Genomic DNA, 17,878 nt, shown 5'->3' with positions numbered 1-17,878 from the left:
TTTTGACCAATCACAGTAGAGACCGAAGGACATGTGACATTCGAAACGTCGCTCATATACAGTCATTGGCCGTGTTCGAGAGCATCAAATTCGTGATGTATCATGGGTAAATAGTGACTGACTGACGGATCTACAAATAATAATGAGTGGTTATTTATGATGCACGGTGATTTGTAGATCAATCAGTCGGCAGATTCCTCCGCTGTCGGCTGCATTTTCGAACAAGACCATTGATGTCAACAAACCCCATGTGATCGTGCGACGCGAGCAAGCTTCCTCCGACGCAGCGTAAAATATATCGAGATGAAGGTATGAAGTGCAATCTGTAGCAGTAGCAGTAACAGTAAGCGCTATTTTATGGTTATTAACTTAGAACAATAGTTTGTGTATGAAAACAATGTTGGCCGCAGAGTTCTGTAGGAAATTACATTCTTCATCGTTAGCGTTCGCCGGTGATGGCCACTGCAACCACCCAGCTGAGTCCACGGCCACTGTCAGCAGTTGGCACACTCACTGCACCTGTCAACTAGCCAGTGATAGCTAGTTAGGTTTTCAGTGGTCAGACTGTTCATGGCCACTTAGCTAGTTTTAAATTAATCTCGTATGGTGTGGTTGTCAGTAATATCCAGGAGCAATTTTATTTCAAGTAATTCACTGTTGTAGCAAAAGGGAAAACTATTGCATATGTCTTTTTTTTGGTAGAAGAAAGCGTTATACAGTACTCCTGTTTGGCTGCATAAATTCACATTGTAAGCGTACTACTGAGCTCATCATGTCTCATCTGAGTGGAATTGACGTGGGAAAGTCGTGATTTGCTGTTGGGTGAACTTCAAAGGGACTGGAGAAGAAACTGTCACTGTAATCTTGTGTGAATGTTGTAATGAACATCTCTGGAGTGGTTTATGTCACAATTTATTCCTTTCATTTATATCCAGTGTCTATTTTGGATGCTGTCGTGACTCATTTATTCTCCCATAGTGAGGTTGTCCTATACCTTTGATAAAAACACCAATGTTCCCGTCTTGAATACAACTTTATTATAATGCAACGTGGATGCTGCTCTTTGATGCATATTGCTACAAAATTTTATATGAATAGAAAGTCTTAACATTTAATTCAAGGTCATTTTATCATAATCATTTGACTACCTCTCAGTCTACCTCTAATGTATAGAAATTACATTAGCCTATGGTGTAGTACTTCAACCTCTTTCCATGTGTTCTTGTTTACTTCCAACCAGGAGGAGCCCAAGGGGCTGCTACCAGCACAGGTACACCCAGTGAGAAGAGGCAGAGACCATGGACCTGAGTGAGAGGAGGCCCAACAAGTGGTGGACAGAGTCGGACACCTTCGCCATGCTGGCCCTCATCGAGCAGCTGGACCTGGTGCATGAGCTGGATAAGAAGCGTCAGCGCAATGACTCACACTTCCGCCACCTGCGCTACAGCCTGGCCAAGCGGGACATCCACTTCACTGTCAACCAGATCCGCAACCGCTGGAAGAGCCTCAAGCACAAGTACCGCAAGATCAAGACGGCAGGATACCGTAGCCCCGCTGCACGCCTGTCCGCCATCGAGTCATTCCGTTACTTCCGTATGCTGGACCGCATGCTGGCCAGGAGGGCTCGGGTGGGGGCCCCAGAGCAAGGCACTGCAGATGGACACAATATGGGGGTGTTAACCCACTCGAACCTGGAGGATCATACTGATGGTACTACTTTCTGGCTTTAGGATTTTTATACCTTTTAATATTTGCCATTAAAGAATTGTAAAGAAGTGTTTGCTTTGCATTGGCCTGTGCTGCTCACTCTTCTCTCTCTCTTCCCAGGTGATGTTGCTCAGCCTGACTCTGTGGCCCCTTGGCAGGAGAGTCTGGCTCCAGCTCTAGAGGGGGAAGGAGACGAGACTAACGCCATTCCAGAAGAGGCCAACATCAGCACTTCGGGCTGGGCCCTGAAGTCAGAAGAGATTATGACTTTGGGTCTATCTGGAGAGTATCTTTACCCAGTGAAAAGTGAGCCACATTCAGTGCCCTCTTTGCATGATGGGGAGGGAGCTAGTGATCCCACTAGCTGCAGTCCAGAAGAACAAACTGGTGAGTGCTTTTATAACTGATGAGTTTAGAGTGGCTACATGACCACCTATATTCTATGTCATTAATGTGCTCTTTGTAACTAATATCATGTAATGAATATGTTGGAATTTTACTTTGTATTCATCAATTGTTTAGAGCTTTGGATAATAGATATTACAGCAATAACCTAAAACATATACAAGTTGTCCTGCTGTTCATTCTCTACAGGCACTTGTGAGGACACCAGCACCCTGATCCTCCAGCAGCTCACCATCCTGAACCATCAGCTAGGGGAACAGCTCGCTGAGCAAAGGGCCTTCCACTGCAGCATGCTGGGTATGATGGACCGACAGATAGAGGTCCTGGAGCAGCTCTCTAACTTCTCCACAGACCGCCAGGTCAAGACCGAACCCGACGACAGTGATACTCCTATCAGCCAGCAGGTCCACAACTCCCTGGTGCGCATCCTTAGAGGAGTGGAACAGGTCCAAACCCAGGGACACCAGCCGTGCTCATGTAAGGCCTCCCCCTCACAGCCTACATCTCCCTCCTGGACGGTCTCTCTGTTGGAGGTCCACAAAGGATCACCCTCCAGGGATGGGAACTCAACTAGTGACACATCCAACCCTCAGCCCTCAGACCATGGGCGGCCTGATCCTCAAGGACCATCCCCCTCAGAGCAGCTTTCCCCTTCCCAACAGAAGGGTGATCTGCTTAATGGACTCTCAAACAAGTGCCAGCACAAGTGAGTGCTCTTGAAGCTTCATAGTGGAATGTACAGTAGTGGAACATACAGTGCTCTGACAGAGGAGAGCACTCTTAGAAAAAAAGGGTTCCAAAAGAGTTCTTCAGCTGTCCCCATAGGAGAACCCTTTTAGGTTCCAGGTAGAACCCTTTTAGGTTCCAGGTAGAACCCTTTTAGGTTCCAGGTAGAACCCTTTTAGGTTCTAGGTAGAACCATTTTAGATTCCAGGTAGAACCCTTTTAGGTTCCAGGTAGAACCATGTTAGGTAGAACCCTTTTAGGTTCCAGGTAGAACCCTTTTAGGTTCCAGGTAGAACCCTTTTAGGTTCCAGGTAGAACTCTGTGAAAAGGGTTCTACCTGGAATCAAAAAGGGTTCTTCAAAGGGTTATCCAATGGGGACAGCCAAAGAACCCTTTTAGGTTGTAGATATAACCTTTTTTAGAAGAAGAAAAATATATGGGTGCTTACATTTATGAGGGACTTGTCCTTTTGAGAATGTCTTCGAATAAAAAAAACATTTTTATTTTTTTACAACTTCCCTCTTTCGTTTAGTTTTGTCATGTCCAAATGTTTTAATGTGCAGAAGTAAATCATGTTTTAATCAAGAGAATTTTGACAAACCATTGCGCAGAGGTTTATTTAATCTAGTCAAGAAGAGAAATTCCAACCTGCCAGTTTTCATCCACTGAGACTTGCTAGATTCCCCAAATTATGTTGAAATGTATGTTTCCTTACTAGGAAAAAGCACACTTTCATGTAATGGTGTTTGATTAACTCATGCAAATTTATGTGGAAGCTGGGCAAGCAAAGGCTTTATCCAAATGTATCCTCTTCCCTAAATGTTCCCTTTCCTAAGCATATAGGATATTTTGTGTAACTACATTTCTACTATGAAGACTTGTTTAGAAAAGGCCCTTTGTAGAACTCGATTTGCACAGCCGTTTGCATAGTCCTGGATACACATGGCTGCTTTAATTTAGGCTAATTATTGTGTTTTACTTTGCTTTAGCTTTGCTGAAGATGAGAGGTACTGTAGTGTGTAAGTGCAATATGGTAATGAAGTCTACATTTGCAATCTCACAAGAGACTCATTCATCCAACATCTTTATTTTGATTTTGAGATCGCTTCGTTTGTGTCCTAGAATTGGATTACTACATACTGGCAGTACTGCAATTAGGCATGTTTTGCTTGTAATGTGTTACCTGGATGCAATTTAAGACGGCCCATTTATTCAAACTTTCAATTTACTTAAAGATAGGGTATCATCAAGATACTGTAGACTCGCATACGAAGAATATATTTGTTATTTTTTTCAACTATTTACAAAACTGGAAATGCTGTATTAATACTGTATGCTTATAATTTAACTTAAAGGTCCAATGCAGCTGTTTTTATCTCAATATTAAATCATTTCTGGGTAACAATTTAGTACCTTACTGTGATTGTTTTTAAATTAAAATGGTCAAAAGAAACAAAAATAGCTTCTTAGCAAAGGGAAATTTCTTAAGTAATAATTTTGCTTGGAATGTCTGCGAGTGGTCTGAGTGGGGAGAGGAAAACTGAAAATTAGATGTTATTGGCAGAGTGGTTTGGAACTTGGGCTGCATTCAGTACGCTTTTACAATCTGGAACATTCAATTGAATGAAAACGATGCTGTACTGAACGACCAGTCGAAGAGGGGTTGGGGAACGCTGTCAACATGGCCACTGCCCATTAAATGCGTCACTCATTGCTTCAAGCCACACCTCACCACACCCACCAAACGGGAACAAACGTACCTCAAAGTCTGTTCAAGAACGTTTTAGGGAAACGTGTCGTTCAGTACAAACCGTTCCGCAACTTAGCAAACGTTCAAGTGAACTGAACGCACCTTTGGTCTATGAACTAATTTTAGTGGTGGAAAAAGTACCCAATAAAAGTAAAGGTACCTTAACTGAAAATTACTCAAGTAAAAGTGAAAGTCTAAAAGTATTTGGTTTTAAAGTACTTAAGCATCAAAACTAAATGTAATTGCTAAAATCTAAAGTAAAAGTTGAAATAATTTCAAATTCCTTATATTAAGCAAACCAGACGGCACCATTATCATGTTTTTTAAATTTACAGATAGCCAGGGGCACATTCCAACCCTCAGACTTCATTTACAAACGAAGCATTTGCGTTTAGTGAGTCTGCCAGATCAGAGACACTAGCGATGACCAGGGATGTTCTCTTGATAAGTGTGTTTATTGGACCATGATCCTGTCCTGCTAAGCATTGAAAATGTCCTTTTGTGTGCCAGGGAAAATGTATGGAGTAAAAAGTACATTATTTGCTTTAGTAATGTAGTATAGTAAAAGTTGTCAAAACATATAAGTAGTAAAGTACAGATACCTCAAAAAACTACTTAAGTAGTACTTAAAATTATTTTTACTTCAGTACTTTACACCACTGACTAATTTATCGCATAGTGATGTCACCATGGAAGGCCAAAACTCCATCCCACCAAAACAGGCTGAAATTTCAGTCGTCCTTTTCAAAGAGCTATTACACTAAAATCATTATCATAATTTTCTCCATTTCACATTATTATGCCAACCTCATAGTGTGGAAATATACAGTGCATTCGGAAAGTATTCAGACCCCTTCCCCTTTTCCACATTTTGTTATGTTACGGCCTTATTTTAAAATTGATTAAATTAATTGTTTTCCTCATCAATCTACACACAATACCACATTATGGCAAAGCGAAAACAGGTTTTTAGAAATTCTTGCAAATGTATTACCAATAAATAACAGAAATACCTTATTTACATAAGAATTCACACCCTTTGCTATGAGACTTGAAATTGAGCTCAGGTGCATCCTGTTTTCATTGATCATCCTCGTGATGTTTCTACAACTTGATTGGAGTCCACCTGTGGTACATTCAATTGATTGGACATGATTTGGAAAGGCACACACCTGTCTATATAAGGTCCCATAGTTGTCAGAGCAAAAACCAAGCCATGAGGTTGAAGGAATTGTCTGTAGAATCCCAGAGACAGGATTGTGTCGAGGCACAGATCTGGGGAAGAGTACCAAAAAAATTCTGCAGCATTGAAGGTCCCCAAGAACACAGTGGCCTCCATCATTCTGAAATGGAAGAAGTTTGGAACAACCAAGACTCTTCCTAGAGCTGGCCGCCCGGCCAAATTGAGCAATCAGGGGCGAAGGGCCTTGGTCAGGGAGTTGGCCAAGAACCCGATGGTCACTCTGACAGAGCTCCAGAGTGCCTCTGGATATGGGAGAACCTTCCAGAAGGACAAACATCTCTGTAGCACTCCACCAATCAGGCCTTTATGGTAGAGTGGATAGATGGAATCCACTCGTCAGTAAAAGGCACTTGACAGCCTTCTTGGAGTTTGCCCCAAGGCACCTGAAGCCTCTCAGACCATGAGAAACAAGCTTCTCTGGTCTGATGAAACCAATATTGAACTCTTTGGCCTGAATGCCAAGCGTCATGTCTGGAGGAAACCTGGCACCATCCTGATGGTGAAGCATGGTGGTGGCAGCATCATGCTGTGGGGATGTGTTTTAGAGGCAGGGACTGGGAGACTAGTCAGAATCGAGGGAAAGATGAACGAAGCAAAATACAGAGAGATCCTTAATGAAAACCTGCTTCAGAGCACTGAGGACCTTAGGCTGGGGTGAAGGTTCACCATCCAACAGGACAACATCCTAAGCACGCAGCCAAGACAATGCAGGAGTGGCTTCAGGACAAGTCTCTGAATGTCTTTGAACCTGATCGAACATCTCTGGAGAGACCTGAAAAATAGCTGTGCAGCGACGCTCCCCATCTAACCTGACAGACCTTGAGAGGATCTGCAGAGAAGATTGGGAGAAACTCTCCAAGTACAGTTGTGTCAAGCTTGTAGCGTCATACCCAAGAAGACGCGAGGCTGTAATCACTGCCAAAAGTGCTTAAAAAAAGTTCTGAGTAAAGGGTCTGAATACTTATGTGAATGTGATATTTCAGTTTTTTTAAGCGTAGTAAATTAGCAAAAATATCTAAACCTGTTTTTACTTGGTCAATATGTGGTGTTGTGTGTAGATTAATGACGAAAAAAACTATTTTATCAATTTTAGAATAAGGCTGTAACATAACAATATGTGGAAAAAGTCAAGGAGTCTGAATACAATGTATATAAGACACAGGTAAATCACGTCTGACCTCACTGGGAATTTAAGACAATTTTCCACCTCTCTTCAAAAGTCATTTTAATACATGACTTCCAGCTTCAATCAGAATTTGTATTAAGTCCATTGATATTGAGTTATATAGTGTAACGTATTTGATGCACCTCGACATTAAACCTAATCCAAATGAGTACAATACAAAGAGGCATACTTATGATAATAGTCTTATTTATGGACTGAAACGTCTGTGACCATGTCATTGATACTATTGTATTTTTAAAAGTGAAGAATTAAACATACAATGTAATGGAAGGACTGTTTTAAAAAATATATATATTCATTGCAAATCTGATTAGCAGCTTTAGCCATTTTGGAATTAGAAATGCATGTTGCCATGTCCAACGTGGGCCTACTTCAAAAGGAAAATATGATGCACATTTACTTCAAATGCAGTCTTTTTTGCAGGACAATTATTTGTGCGCCCTTTTTCAGACTCAGATAGTCCAAGATCTCCAAACCTTTTTGTAGTATACTCTAATAATGCTAAGCAATACCAGAGGCCTGAATATATTTTTTACCATAGCATTGAAGCGGTAACAAAAGGTAGCCTAAAACGAGAAGATATTCAACAAAACATAAATGGTTTATTTTTACGGTTTGTGAAAATGTGAATTAGAGAGTGAAACATTTGCGTTAGAGAATTAAACCTGTCAATTTAAAATGAAATGCATTGAGATTATGTGACGCTCTTGTGAGCTGGATGAAGAAAATAACTGTTTGTATTGTTGTCCTAGCTGGTGACCCTATTAATAAATTAAGAGTTTCTGATCATATTTTCTTCTGAAGTTAACACTAAATAAAAATGTTTTGCCTTTTCACTTGTAATCATTCATCCAAGCCAACTATTTGTGTCCTTCGACACGCCTAAGCAAAGTTGTGCCTCCTTCGCAGTTTCCGTAATCAGGAAGTAACTCTTTGTTTACATCGTGGGCAAGTTAGGGGAAAATACCTCAAACCAAAGCTGTACAATAGGTATTTTGTTGGATTTACATGCGTTACCAATATATGATCATACTGATTGCACATAGATAGCAAATGATATTGTAACTCAGAAGAAAGCATTTCCCGTAGTATCAAGCACTAATTTAGCTAACGTTAGTTACAGTAGCTGGATGTTGTCCCCCAATGTACCAGGATCATTTAGCTAGCATGTTGTATTCGTTTGTCAGTCAGCTAGAGAACCGTGCCTAGCTTTTTGTATTAAGAGTAACATTTTAATTTCAGACATGGCCGACGACATACTCTTTGAGTTCCTACACCTGGAGATGGTGTCACATATTTACAAAGACCAAGCCTCAAGAGGGGAAATGGACAAGGTAACGTTAGGTTAAGCACGTAACGTCACACATGACATCCACCTGACATACCCACCCACAATTGTTTGAAAGATTGGTAATCATCAAACGGTGTGTTTGTTGTATCCATTATTGTCACATCGAACAATTTATGTTTTCTTTCCACAGGATAGGGCCTCTTGTGTGTTCACTCTAGAAGGCATGGGCTTCAGAGTAGGACAGGGGCTTAGAGAAAGGTAGGACAACAGTTTTCCCTATTGCATATGCCCAGTTGTACTGTATTTCAGTTTGACCTAAGTTCCACCTTTAAGTACTTTAGTATCAGTTTACCTGACTGAAATGTTGTTACCTAAATGGCATGCTCAATATTCAGCACCAGTCAAAAGTTGGAACACACCTACGCATTCCAGGGTTTTTCTTGATTTTTCCTATTTTCTACATTGCAGAATAATAGTGAAGACATCAAAACTATGACATAACACACATGGAATCATGTAGTAACCAAAAAAGTGTTAAACAAATAAAAATATATTTTAGATTCTTCAAAGCCTTTGCCTTGATGACAGCTTTTCACACTCTTGGCATTCTCTCAACCAGCTTCGCCTGGAATGCTTTTCCAACAGTCTTGAAGGAGTATCCACATATGCTGAGCACTTGTTGAATGCTTTTCCTTCACTCTGCGGTCCAACTGATCCCAAACCATCTCAATTGGTTTGAGGTCGGGTGATCTGATGCAACACTCCAACACTCTCCTTGGTCAAATAGCCCTTACACAGCCCGGAGGTGTGTTGGTCATTGTCCTGTTGAAAAACAAATGATAGTCCCACTAAGCGCAAACCAGATGGGATGGCGTATCACTGCAGAATGCTGTGGTATCCATGCTGGTTAAGTGTGCCTTGACTTCTAAATAAATCTCTGACTGTCACCAGCAAAGCACCACCACACCTCCCCCTCCATGCTTCATGGTGGGAACCACACATGCGGAGATCATCCATTCACCTACTCTGCGTCTCACAAAGACGGCGGTTGAAATCAAAATTCGCAAATTTGGACTCATCAGACCAAAGGATAGATTTCCATTGCTCGTGTTTCTTGGCCCAAGAAAGTCTTCTTCTTATTGGTGTCCTTTAGTCGTGGTTACTTTGCAGAAATTCGACCATGAAGGCCTGATTCGCACAGTCTCCTCTGAACAGTTGATGTTGAGATGTCTGTTACTTGAAGTCTGTGAAGCATTTATTTGGGCTGCACTTTATGAGGCTGGTAACTAATGAACTTATCCTCTGGTGCCGAGGTATCTCTGGGTCTTCATTTCCTGTTGTGGTCCTCATGAGAGCCAGGATCATCATAGCACTTGATCGTTTTTGTGACTGTACTTGAAGAAATGCAGTCACCAGATATCGATTTCTGTTTTTAATTGTCTCTGATTATTTTGTATCCTAACATCCGTTTCCTGTCTTTGTATATTAACTACAATTCATCTTCAGTTTGACAGTTGTGAAGGTATTGCAGTTAGTCTGTTATAGGTATCATCTCAGTTCTTGAGAGAAATCAAGACGAATTGCATTTTTATTATGAAATGATTTTCATATTTATCCCATGTCATTTCATTGGCTCTTTGTTGACTGTATTTGCTAAAGCAACAACAAATAGTTGTTGGCAAAATAACCTTTTTTTGCCACTAGAGGGTAGTCTCTGCAAAATGCTCTTCTCGACAGCATGCCTGTGAATTGTGTCTGAGTGCATTTTCCTTTGAAAAGAGAGCCCAGTTGAACATTATAGCAGTGATATCCAGGTCTCAAGTTGACTCTTTCAAACTTTGTGAATAATGTTATTATCTTGGGATATGATCTGTCTGCTTTACCCTGCACCAAAAGCAATACATTTAAGACCGGGATTGAAAATGTGGTTTGTACAAAATAATACTTTAAAGGGGCAATCTGCAGTTGCTACATCATTTTTGTACTTGTGAATGATATGTACCTATTGATTATTTAAGAATATAATTTATAAATGCCTCAGAGCTTAGTTCAACTGTTGTACCCCTTACAGAACCCAAAATATAAGCTTATTTTACCCCGATGTTTGTAAATAAAGTAAACGTAACCAAACACTATAAAGCCTCAACTTGGTTAAAACTATAATTTGGTATGGTCAGTCCTTGCATCCATAGCTTTATCTATGATTTTCAGAGTGGTTACATTTCTCCAGCCCATCCCTCAGCTTTTTACCAAAATGGCCTGGGAGTACACTTTGTTATATTACAACTACTGATTGCCGCTTTAAAACACTACTTCCTGAAAACAGGAAGTTACCTCATCTCTTACTGTTCCATGTGAATGTTTTATGGATTGAAATGCATAATTCTGTTCTGTTTACGATCAGTGCCTCAGGCTCTAGAAAGGCTCTGTGTTCAGCTTTCAACATTTCAAAGGGAGAGCCACCTACAGCCAAAACCTCTGTTTTGTATGAGATTGTGCTTCAATTTTTTATTTTTATTTAACAAGTCAGTATAGAAAAATTATTATTTACAATGACGGCCTACCCCAGCCAAACCCTAACCCAGATGACGCTGGGCCAATTCTACGTCCCTATATGGGACTCCCAATCACGGCCGGTTGTGATACAGCCTGGAATCAAACCAGAGGCTGTAGTGGCGCCTCTAGCACTGAGATGCAGTGCCTTAGAACGCTGTGCCACTCAGGAGCCCCAACAGGACATGATTGATCTATTTGGCACAAAACTTTGATTGTCAAAATGGCATATTGTTAAATACAGAGCAGCAGAATTAGGCTAGGTTAGATAAATCCTCTTCTAGTTTTTACTTGTCCGGGGACTTTTAAGAGGAAGGGGGATGTATGTAGGCTATGTGACTGGAGTGTGTCCCAGATATCCATTCCCTTGTGATCTTGGCTTCATTCATTTTGACATCAAGCAGAATATTTTACAGTACAAAGCCATTCAGTATTCAACATGGAAACCTCTCCCTACCTCTGATGATAGGTTTCATACCCTTTTCAAAGACCCTGTCCTCTTCCTGATTTTGACATATCAGTCAAGTCAGGTTTATTAGTGTTCTCTAAAAACAAGCTTTATTAGACTGATACATCTGTTATGTAATTCTCTGTAAGATTTTGGCTTTGGTTCACGTTACTTGGTAATGTCCTGCCTTGCCCTTTTTAAGGAAAGGCATTCTTAGGATAAAAGGATTTGTCAGTACCTCCAAAACCAAAACTTGTATTGCTCCCCTCAACATAGCCAAAGGTCGATCATTCCTTCACCTTAACGCGTCTTAAATCGCCGTATCCAAGCACATAGTCCACCGCGCCACACCGGCGCCTTCGCTTAAACGCCTTTTTTTCCCTTTGATGAAAAGAAACAAATACAGAATGCTTTAGCTTTAAACTAAGATACACAAAGGAGAACGTAGGGCAAGACTACCCGGGGTGAGCCATTCACCGGCTCTCTTTGTGGAGAAGTTTTACTTTGCCACAGGGAGAAGTAAATAAATGCTCTGAGCCAGATCTCCAGCTGTCTCACTTCTCCTTTCTAAAGCCATAAAAAAAAAGAGGCTAGAGCGAGGTGGTGTCTACTCCCCCATTCTAAAGCAGAGAATTAACTATGGCCAACTTCAAACGCCCCGTCTGGTCTGAATGTATGTTCAAGTCAACATCCTCCACAGTTCCACCTCTTCATTTCTTGTCCTTCCATTCCTTTCTTTTCCTTCTGATGCAGTTCTCTGTTTTATTTTGGGGGGTTTCCCAAGCATAACCATCTGTGCTGGAGCGCTTTCTTCCCTCAAATGTTTTTTTTCTTTTCTTCCTGTGTTGTGTACTGTTTCTGTTATTTCTACCATATAGAGTTGGTTGTAGTGAATGTATTTCCGATTTCATTCTCCGGGTAACCGGTTCAAAGACCTATGCAATTATTACTACCATGATTGTTGTACTATGCGTATCTGTACTTTAATAGCTGAATGGTCTTTAATTGTATGTTTTTTTTTTCTCCAAATAAAGATCATTGTTTGAACTCTTCAATATATTCATCATGTCCTCTGTGAAAGAAGTGGCACACTGTCTTCCGATGTAGAAGTTAGACTGATTCAACATGCAGAAAGCTAGGAGGCTGGCAGTGAGCCGAGTGTAATACGCAGTGACCCTCCGTTGTCAGTATTGCGTTGTGATATTTTCAGAATGAACTTCTGTAACGTTTGCAACACTGATACCGAACTCTTCTTTTCTGACCATGAAAGGGAGTCCTGAGAGAAGTGAAAGGAAAACATAAAAAAGAAAGGGAAGAGTATATGAATTGCTAACAAAAACATTGTGCGTGTCGTAACATTTACACAACAAAGTCAAAGGGACAGAGATGATCTGGCTAACAGCATAAGGATCCTCTTCCCCAAACTCCAGTAAAATGGTCTCTGTCTCCAGAGCTTGATTGTGCTGGAGCAGTAAGCTTGTGGATTAGAGTGGGCAGGGAGCCAGCTGCTACCCTGCATAGCGCTGCATGGCGTTCCCAGGCCTTCCCTGCATCACAATGTAATCAATAAAGTTACAAGAGGGGAAAAGGGGACTCTTTAGTTGTCCCACCACCCCTCCTCCTGCATCTCTCCCCGCCCCCCCAGACCCAGCCCGTGGAAAACACTCTCCTCATCATTCTCCTTTTCTCCTTCCTTTCTCCTCCCCCTCCTTCATCAGTAACCTCTTCACACACACACTCATTTATCGTTCGAATTTGGATGATTTAATCTAAGTATGGGAACCGGAGCCCTGAAAACCGTCTGCAGCTGGGGAGTGAATGAGTGAACAACGTACTTCTGACACAAAAGCAGCCCCCCTTCCTACACCCACTGCCCCATAGCTGCTGGCTTTACTGATTTGTGCTGCTGTCACAAGTTCTCTCAAGAATCCACTCTTTGCTCATGGCAAAAGAGAGATGCAGAGAATATTTTTTTTTGCTCATGAGTTGCATCTTTATTCAATTAATCAACTGTAAATATTTAACAGATACTCATATCTATATGAGTTTCATTTTTTTAAGTTCAAAATGTTGAAAGCTACATCAGAGAGACTAATTTTGCAGAGTAGTTTACGGTATGCAGAAAGATTTCTGTTCTTCAAACAGCTTAACTGTGTTATCCTGTTTGCAGCGTAGAGGGCTATAACCTCCGTCATTGCTCCAGGTTTACCTCAAACTGTTTGACATTTGCGCTCTCCAAATTATTTTCCACCCATTGTTTCTCCAATAAATCTTCCAGAAGGTTGGAATGAGGGAATGGGTGGTGGGTGAGTATGGGGTCCATATCTCCAGGAAAGTAACAATAACTTTTAATTTACCACTCTTTCCTCAAAAGGGAAGATATGACCGTTTTTTTGTGGGTGAGAGAGGAAATCTGGCTACAATACCAGGACGTCTGGGGAACTTTTTTCTCTTTTGCCATTAGTGAAAGGATTACAATTTTTTTTTTGTAAGAGCTTGTGGCTAATCACTTCCCCCAGATAAAGCCCCTCTCTTGATTAATAGACAGGCAGAGGAGGTTATCAAGGGGATAGGAAGGCAGGTCTTTGAAGGGGGGGGAAGGGTGGTTGCTACCTGACCACTGAGCTTTGGAAAAGATTGTGTGGACTGGGGTTAGTGTGGCAGTTCACTAATCAAAGGGTTGTGTTGCCGTTACAAAAACCTGTCCAGCCAAAGCCTGTGTTGTCAGACATCACTTCAGGCTATTCAATGGGTAGATTGGTCTCTAGATTATTTGGGAATTCCATTGCTAAATTCAGTTAAAACAGTATTAACCAATCCCAACACTGATCCCCCCCCCCCACAGCAAATCTTGATCACCTGATGCATTTTGGGCCAACCAGTCACATGTAGGCTACTAAACCGATTCAAGCTAATGGGATTGTTTTGCCTTTACACAAGCTGAAAAGCTAATAGTGCCACTGCTAGGAATTGACAGAAAGAGTTGTTTAGAATCACATTGTTTTCCTGAATCTTAGCTCTCGCACTATAAAGTTATCGTCTTCATCGCCATGAGCCGCATGGGTTTGTTTACGTTGAACTGGGGTGGGGTCACGTTAGAATCCCCCGGATTAAAGAGCACCTTTCTTTCAAATAACCTTTATAAGCGCCACTTTCTCAACTCCCGGACTGCAGTCACACACACACCCTCCCTGACCTGACTCTGGTGCCAAGGTAATGCAGGCAGACCTTGTGGGTTTTGGGTTTCACAGAGCTCAGGGCTAATTTAATGGATTGTTTGGACAAATCAGACACTTTCCTTTGTCACACTTGTTTTCGTCCTTCACGAAAACAATGCCCCAAATGCCAATGGTTAAGAAAGCTATGTCCAACTGGTATTCCATTAGAATGCCCATTTGGAACGCCACAATTAGTTTAGCCTGCATGTATGCTGTGCTGTTGGGGAGGGATGTCTCAAGGCACTACAATGGTGACTTATGAAGTTTGACATTATTGGCTCGAGGAGGCTATGTCGTTAACTATTCATTAAACACAAAGGCAGATAACAAAACAAACTATCTACCTCACCTTTCCCACCACAACATAATGAATTGTCTAATCCTTGGGACCAAATCTATTTACTCTACCTACATTACTTGATATAACATTCGTTATAGCTCTTAGTGGTTGAAAGTCATTTAACAGCTACCTGGACTTTCTGCTTTTCATCCCCTACCTACTTGTCAGCACGGATTGAATGTGAGATTGTGTTGTACATGTACATAGCACTTTAATCAATCACCTCACCAAACCTACATGTACATATTACCTCAATCAATCACCCCAACTACCTCGTACCCCAGGTCACTGACTCGGTAGTCCTTGAATATGGGGTGGCAGGGTAGCCTAGTGGTTAGATTGTTGGACTAGTAACCGAAAAGTTGCAAGATCAGATCCCCGAGCTGACAAGGTAAAAATCTGTCGTTCTACCCCTGAACAAGGCAGTTCCTAGGCCTTCATTGAAAATAAGAATTTGTTCTTAACTGACTTGCCTAGTTAAATAAAGTTAAAAAATAAATATAGTCTTTAAATAGGCTCATTATTTTATTGGGTTACTATTTTCTTATCTATTTGTTAATTTTGATATTTTTTAACTGCGTCGTTGGGAAAGGGCTCGTAAGTAAGCATTTCATGGGAAAGTCTACACTTGTTGTATTCGGCACATGTGAAAAATACAATTTGATTTGAAGTACTGTTAGTGTAATGGAATGTACAGGATGTATAGTATACTATATCTGGCCTCAGTGTGTCTGCAGCTTGAAAACATTCTATAGTGTCTTGGTAAATTCTCATACTATTTGTTGCCTAACTTGCCAGCTCTGACCTACAGTATATTGATTTTCCACAGGCCATAGCCACCATGGTGCACTGCGACAGGCCCTCCCCTCACCAGAGTACTCACTGGGTCATGAGGGCTATGGGGGCACACGCTGCCCTCGGGATCAAACCTTTAGGCGGACAGATTAAAAAGGAGAGATTGGGTGGTTCTGCCCTCTCACCTTCCAAACCAGCTCATCATGACAGATATGCAGGTGTGTGGGCTTGCTCAACCTTTAAAAGCAACAGTTTGATTTAAATCATGAGAATAAATATTTGTGTATAACCACCAAATGTCATTTTTTCTCTCTCTGCCTAATACAAAGTTATCGCACTGCTGTATGCATTTAATTTGCTTCAACATTGTTGTTTGTGTTTTGTTTGCAGAGCAGCACAACAACAGACACCTTCCCTGTCTCTTCTCATCTCAGAACTGACACAGTCCTCAATAGAAAGCCACATCCCCTAAACCCATAGAAGAGTTACTCTTGCTTATCCTTCAATGTTTACCTAATGTCAGTGGTAATCCGGGCATTTGTGGCCAGTCGACCCCATCGAGTCCTTCACAGCTGTCTCACCCTATGTCATCGCTGCTGGGATCCAATGGGCTACCCCCAAAAATAATGACCCCTTTGTCCAACCCCTTTACCTCCTCCTCTCCCCCACCCCTCCCACCTCCACCCATTTGGCCTCTCCCTGGTTACAGAGCATTTGTTTGCCTGTCTTTGGCTCTAATGGATGCTTTTTGCCTTCCATCTCTCTCCCTGACTGGCCTTGTACCTTTGTGCGGGAGCGCCATAGCACTTTTCGTGTTTAATTGAATCAACAGAATTGCTGTTACAAGGAACGGAATGGCAGGGTGGGGGAAGGCCAACGGTGGGGAAGAGGCCACCTGTGCGGTACCTGCTGAGCATGCCTGATGGGTGTCAGGGCCTCTTCATTGGGCTAAATTAAGCCTGTGTGTATTTTGCTAACTCTAATGGGACCCAGATGGATAGAGGAGGCTGACTGTTTTTCTAGTGTAGGGTGAGCAAGGAGAAAGATCCACTGGTGAACTCATTATCATGACCCGAGTGGGTTTTTTCCCTTCTGGCCACACTGATTAATCCTGGGAAATGAAGGTAAACATGTGACCGAATTACAATCTGTATTTGTCATTAGGAGTAATTGAGGATAGAATGAAATTTAACAATCTGTTTTTGAGTGTTAATGGAAAGTTTGAATAACTATTGACTTTCCTTTGTGAAAGTAATATTACGACCCTTCAGTAGCAACACTTCACATTATGCTTTAGGAAATAAAGCATATCATGACATACTCACCAACATGAAACAACATGAAATTTGTGCAACAATAAGTGTGGCTGCTATAAAAATATTTTTCCCATAGGGTCAGCCTTGGCTTGGCTTTAACAGTGAGGGGATACGGAACCAAACAACACTCTCAACAACAAGTAGGCCAACAAAGCAACTTAAACAAACATTGAATCAAACAGACACAGCTGAGAGACCATAAAACCATGATTTTCATGAAGGCCTGGCAGAAACCTGGAAGTTGGGAAATGGTTAGCCAGCTAGCAGCCTGTTGATGCCTAATCATCTCAACATGTTCTGACCCAGAGCCCATCTGCCTTACCTCTGCCTGGGGGGGTGGCTGGAGGTTTGGGTGGAGCGCACACCTCCCCCTCCACCACCTCCCCATCCGCCTCTCTCTCCATACCCTCAGGATTCACAAATCAGCCCAGTAACCTGGTTATTTGTCAAGTGGCCTTAAGGAGGAATAAACAACAGAGCCTAAAGAGAGGGTGAGGTGTGGGACTGTTTTAGATTTTGGAGTTGTTCAAATGGTGGCCTACGTAGTGCTGGGGGTAGAGCAACACAGGATTGTGGGGGAGGGGATCTGTCTCTTTTTCTAAGCATCCCCTCAGCCATACATTTTGTATATAGGCTTTTTTAGACATTGTTATTGCGGGAAAGTGATGCTGACGGAATACAAACTGTGGTGCTTTGCGGAAAAGTGCTGAAATACTACAAGGAAATTCCCTCAGTCTGAGATGCAGATAAAGAAATATAACTCTCTCTGTCTCTCTCACTAATTACTATAATAAATGGTCAAACGTCTTTATGAAAGAACAGTCTGTGTTCTCTCATGGCAGTATGACATCTGATTCCTCCCCCAGCCCCCCATGTGATTGTACTGATAACAGGGAACTC

The 17,878-nt window shown here is 41.7% G+C and overlaps 1 protein-coding gene and 1 long non-coding RNA gene across 4 annotated transcripts; both read left to right on the top strand.

Annotated features, from left to right (window-relative positions):
• Positions 1-8: 8 nt before the first annotated feature.
• Positions 9-4,243, top strand: LOC106612720 (uncharacterized). 2 transcript variants are annotated; one of them, XM_014214169.2, is made up of 4 exons: positions 9-309; positions 1,241-1,710; positions 1,828-2,094; positions 2,302-4,243. In XM_014214169.2, exons 2-4 carry the CDS (start codon positions 1,299-1,301, stop codon positions 2,820-2,822), a joined length of 1,200 nt encoding a protein of 399 aa, XP_014069644.1. In that variant the 5' UTR covers positions 9-309; positions 1,241-1,298; the 3' UTR covers positions 2,823-4,243. The 2 variants fall into 2 exon arrangements, with proteins under 2 accessions (XP_014069644.1, XP_014069645.1); XM_014214170.2 differs by having other exon boundaries at positions 9-343.
• Positions 4,244-7,897: 3,654 nt separating this feature from the next.
• Positions 7,898-17,053, top strand: LOC106612722 (uncharacterized). 2 transcript variants are annotated; one of them, XR_001330359.2, is made up of 5 exons: positions 7,898-8,007; positions 8,260-8,351; positions 8,499-8,566; positions 15,697-15,880; positions 16,053-17,053. It is a non-coding gene; the product is annotated as an uncharacterized lncRNA (long non-coding RNA). The 2 variants fall into 2 exon arrangements; XR_001330358.2 differs by lacking the exons at positions 15,697-15,880; positions 16,053-17,053 and having other exon boundaries at positions 8,499-8,788.
• The last annotated feature ends 825 nt before the right edge of the window (positions 17,054-17,878 follow it).

The sequence above is a fragment of the Salmo salar genome, chromosome ssa09 (assembly GCF_905237065.1).
Source record: "Salmo salar chromosome ssa09, Ssal_v3.1, whole genome shotgun sequence".
NCBI lineage: Eukaryota > Metazoa > Chordata > Actinopteri > Salmoniformes > Salmonidae > Salmo > Salmo salar.
Note: the sequence above shows the minus strand (reverse complement) of the source record. Positions and strands in the feature narration are given on the sequence as shown.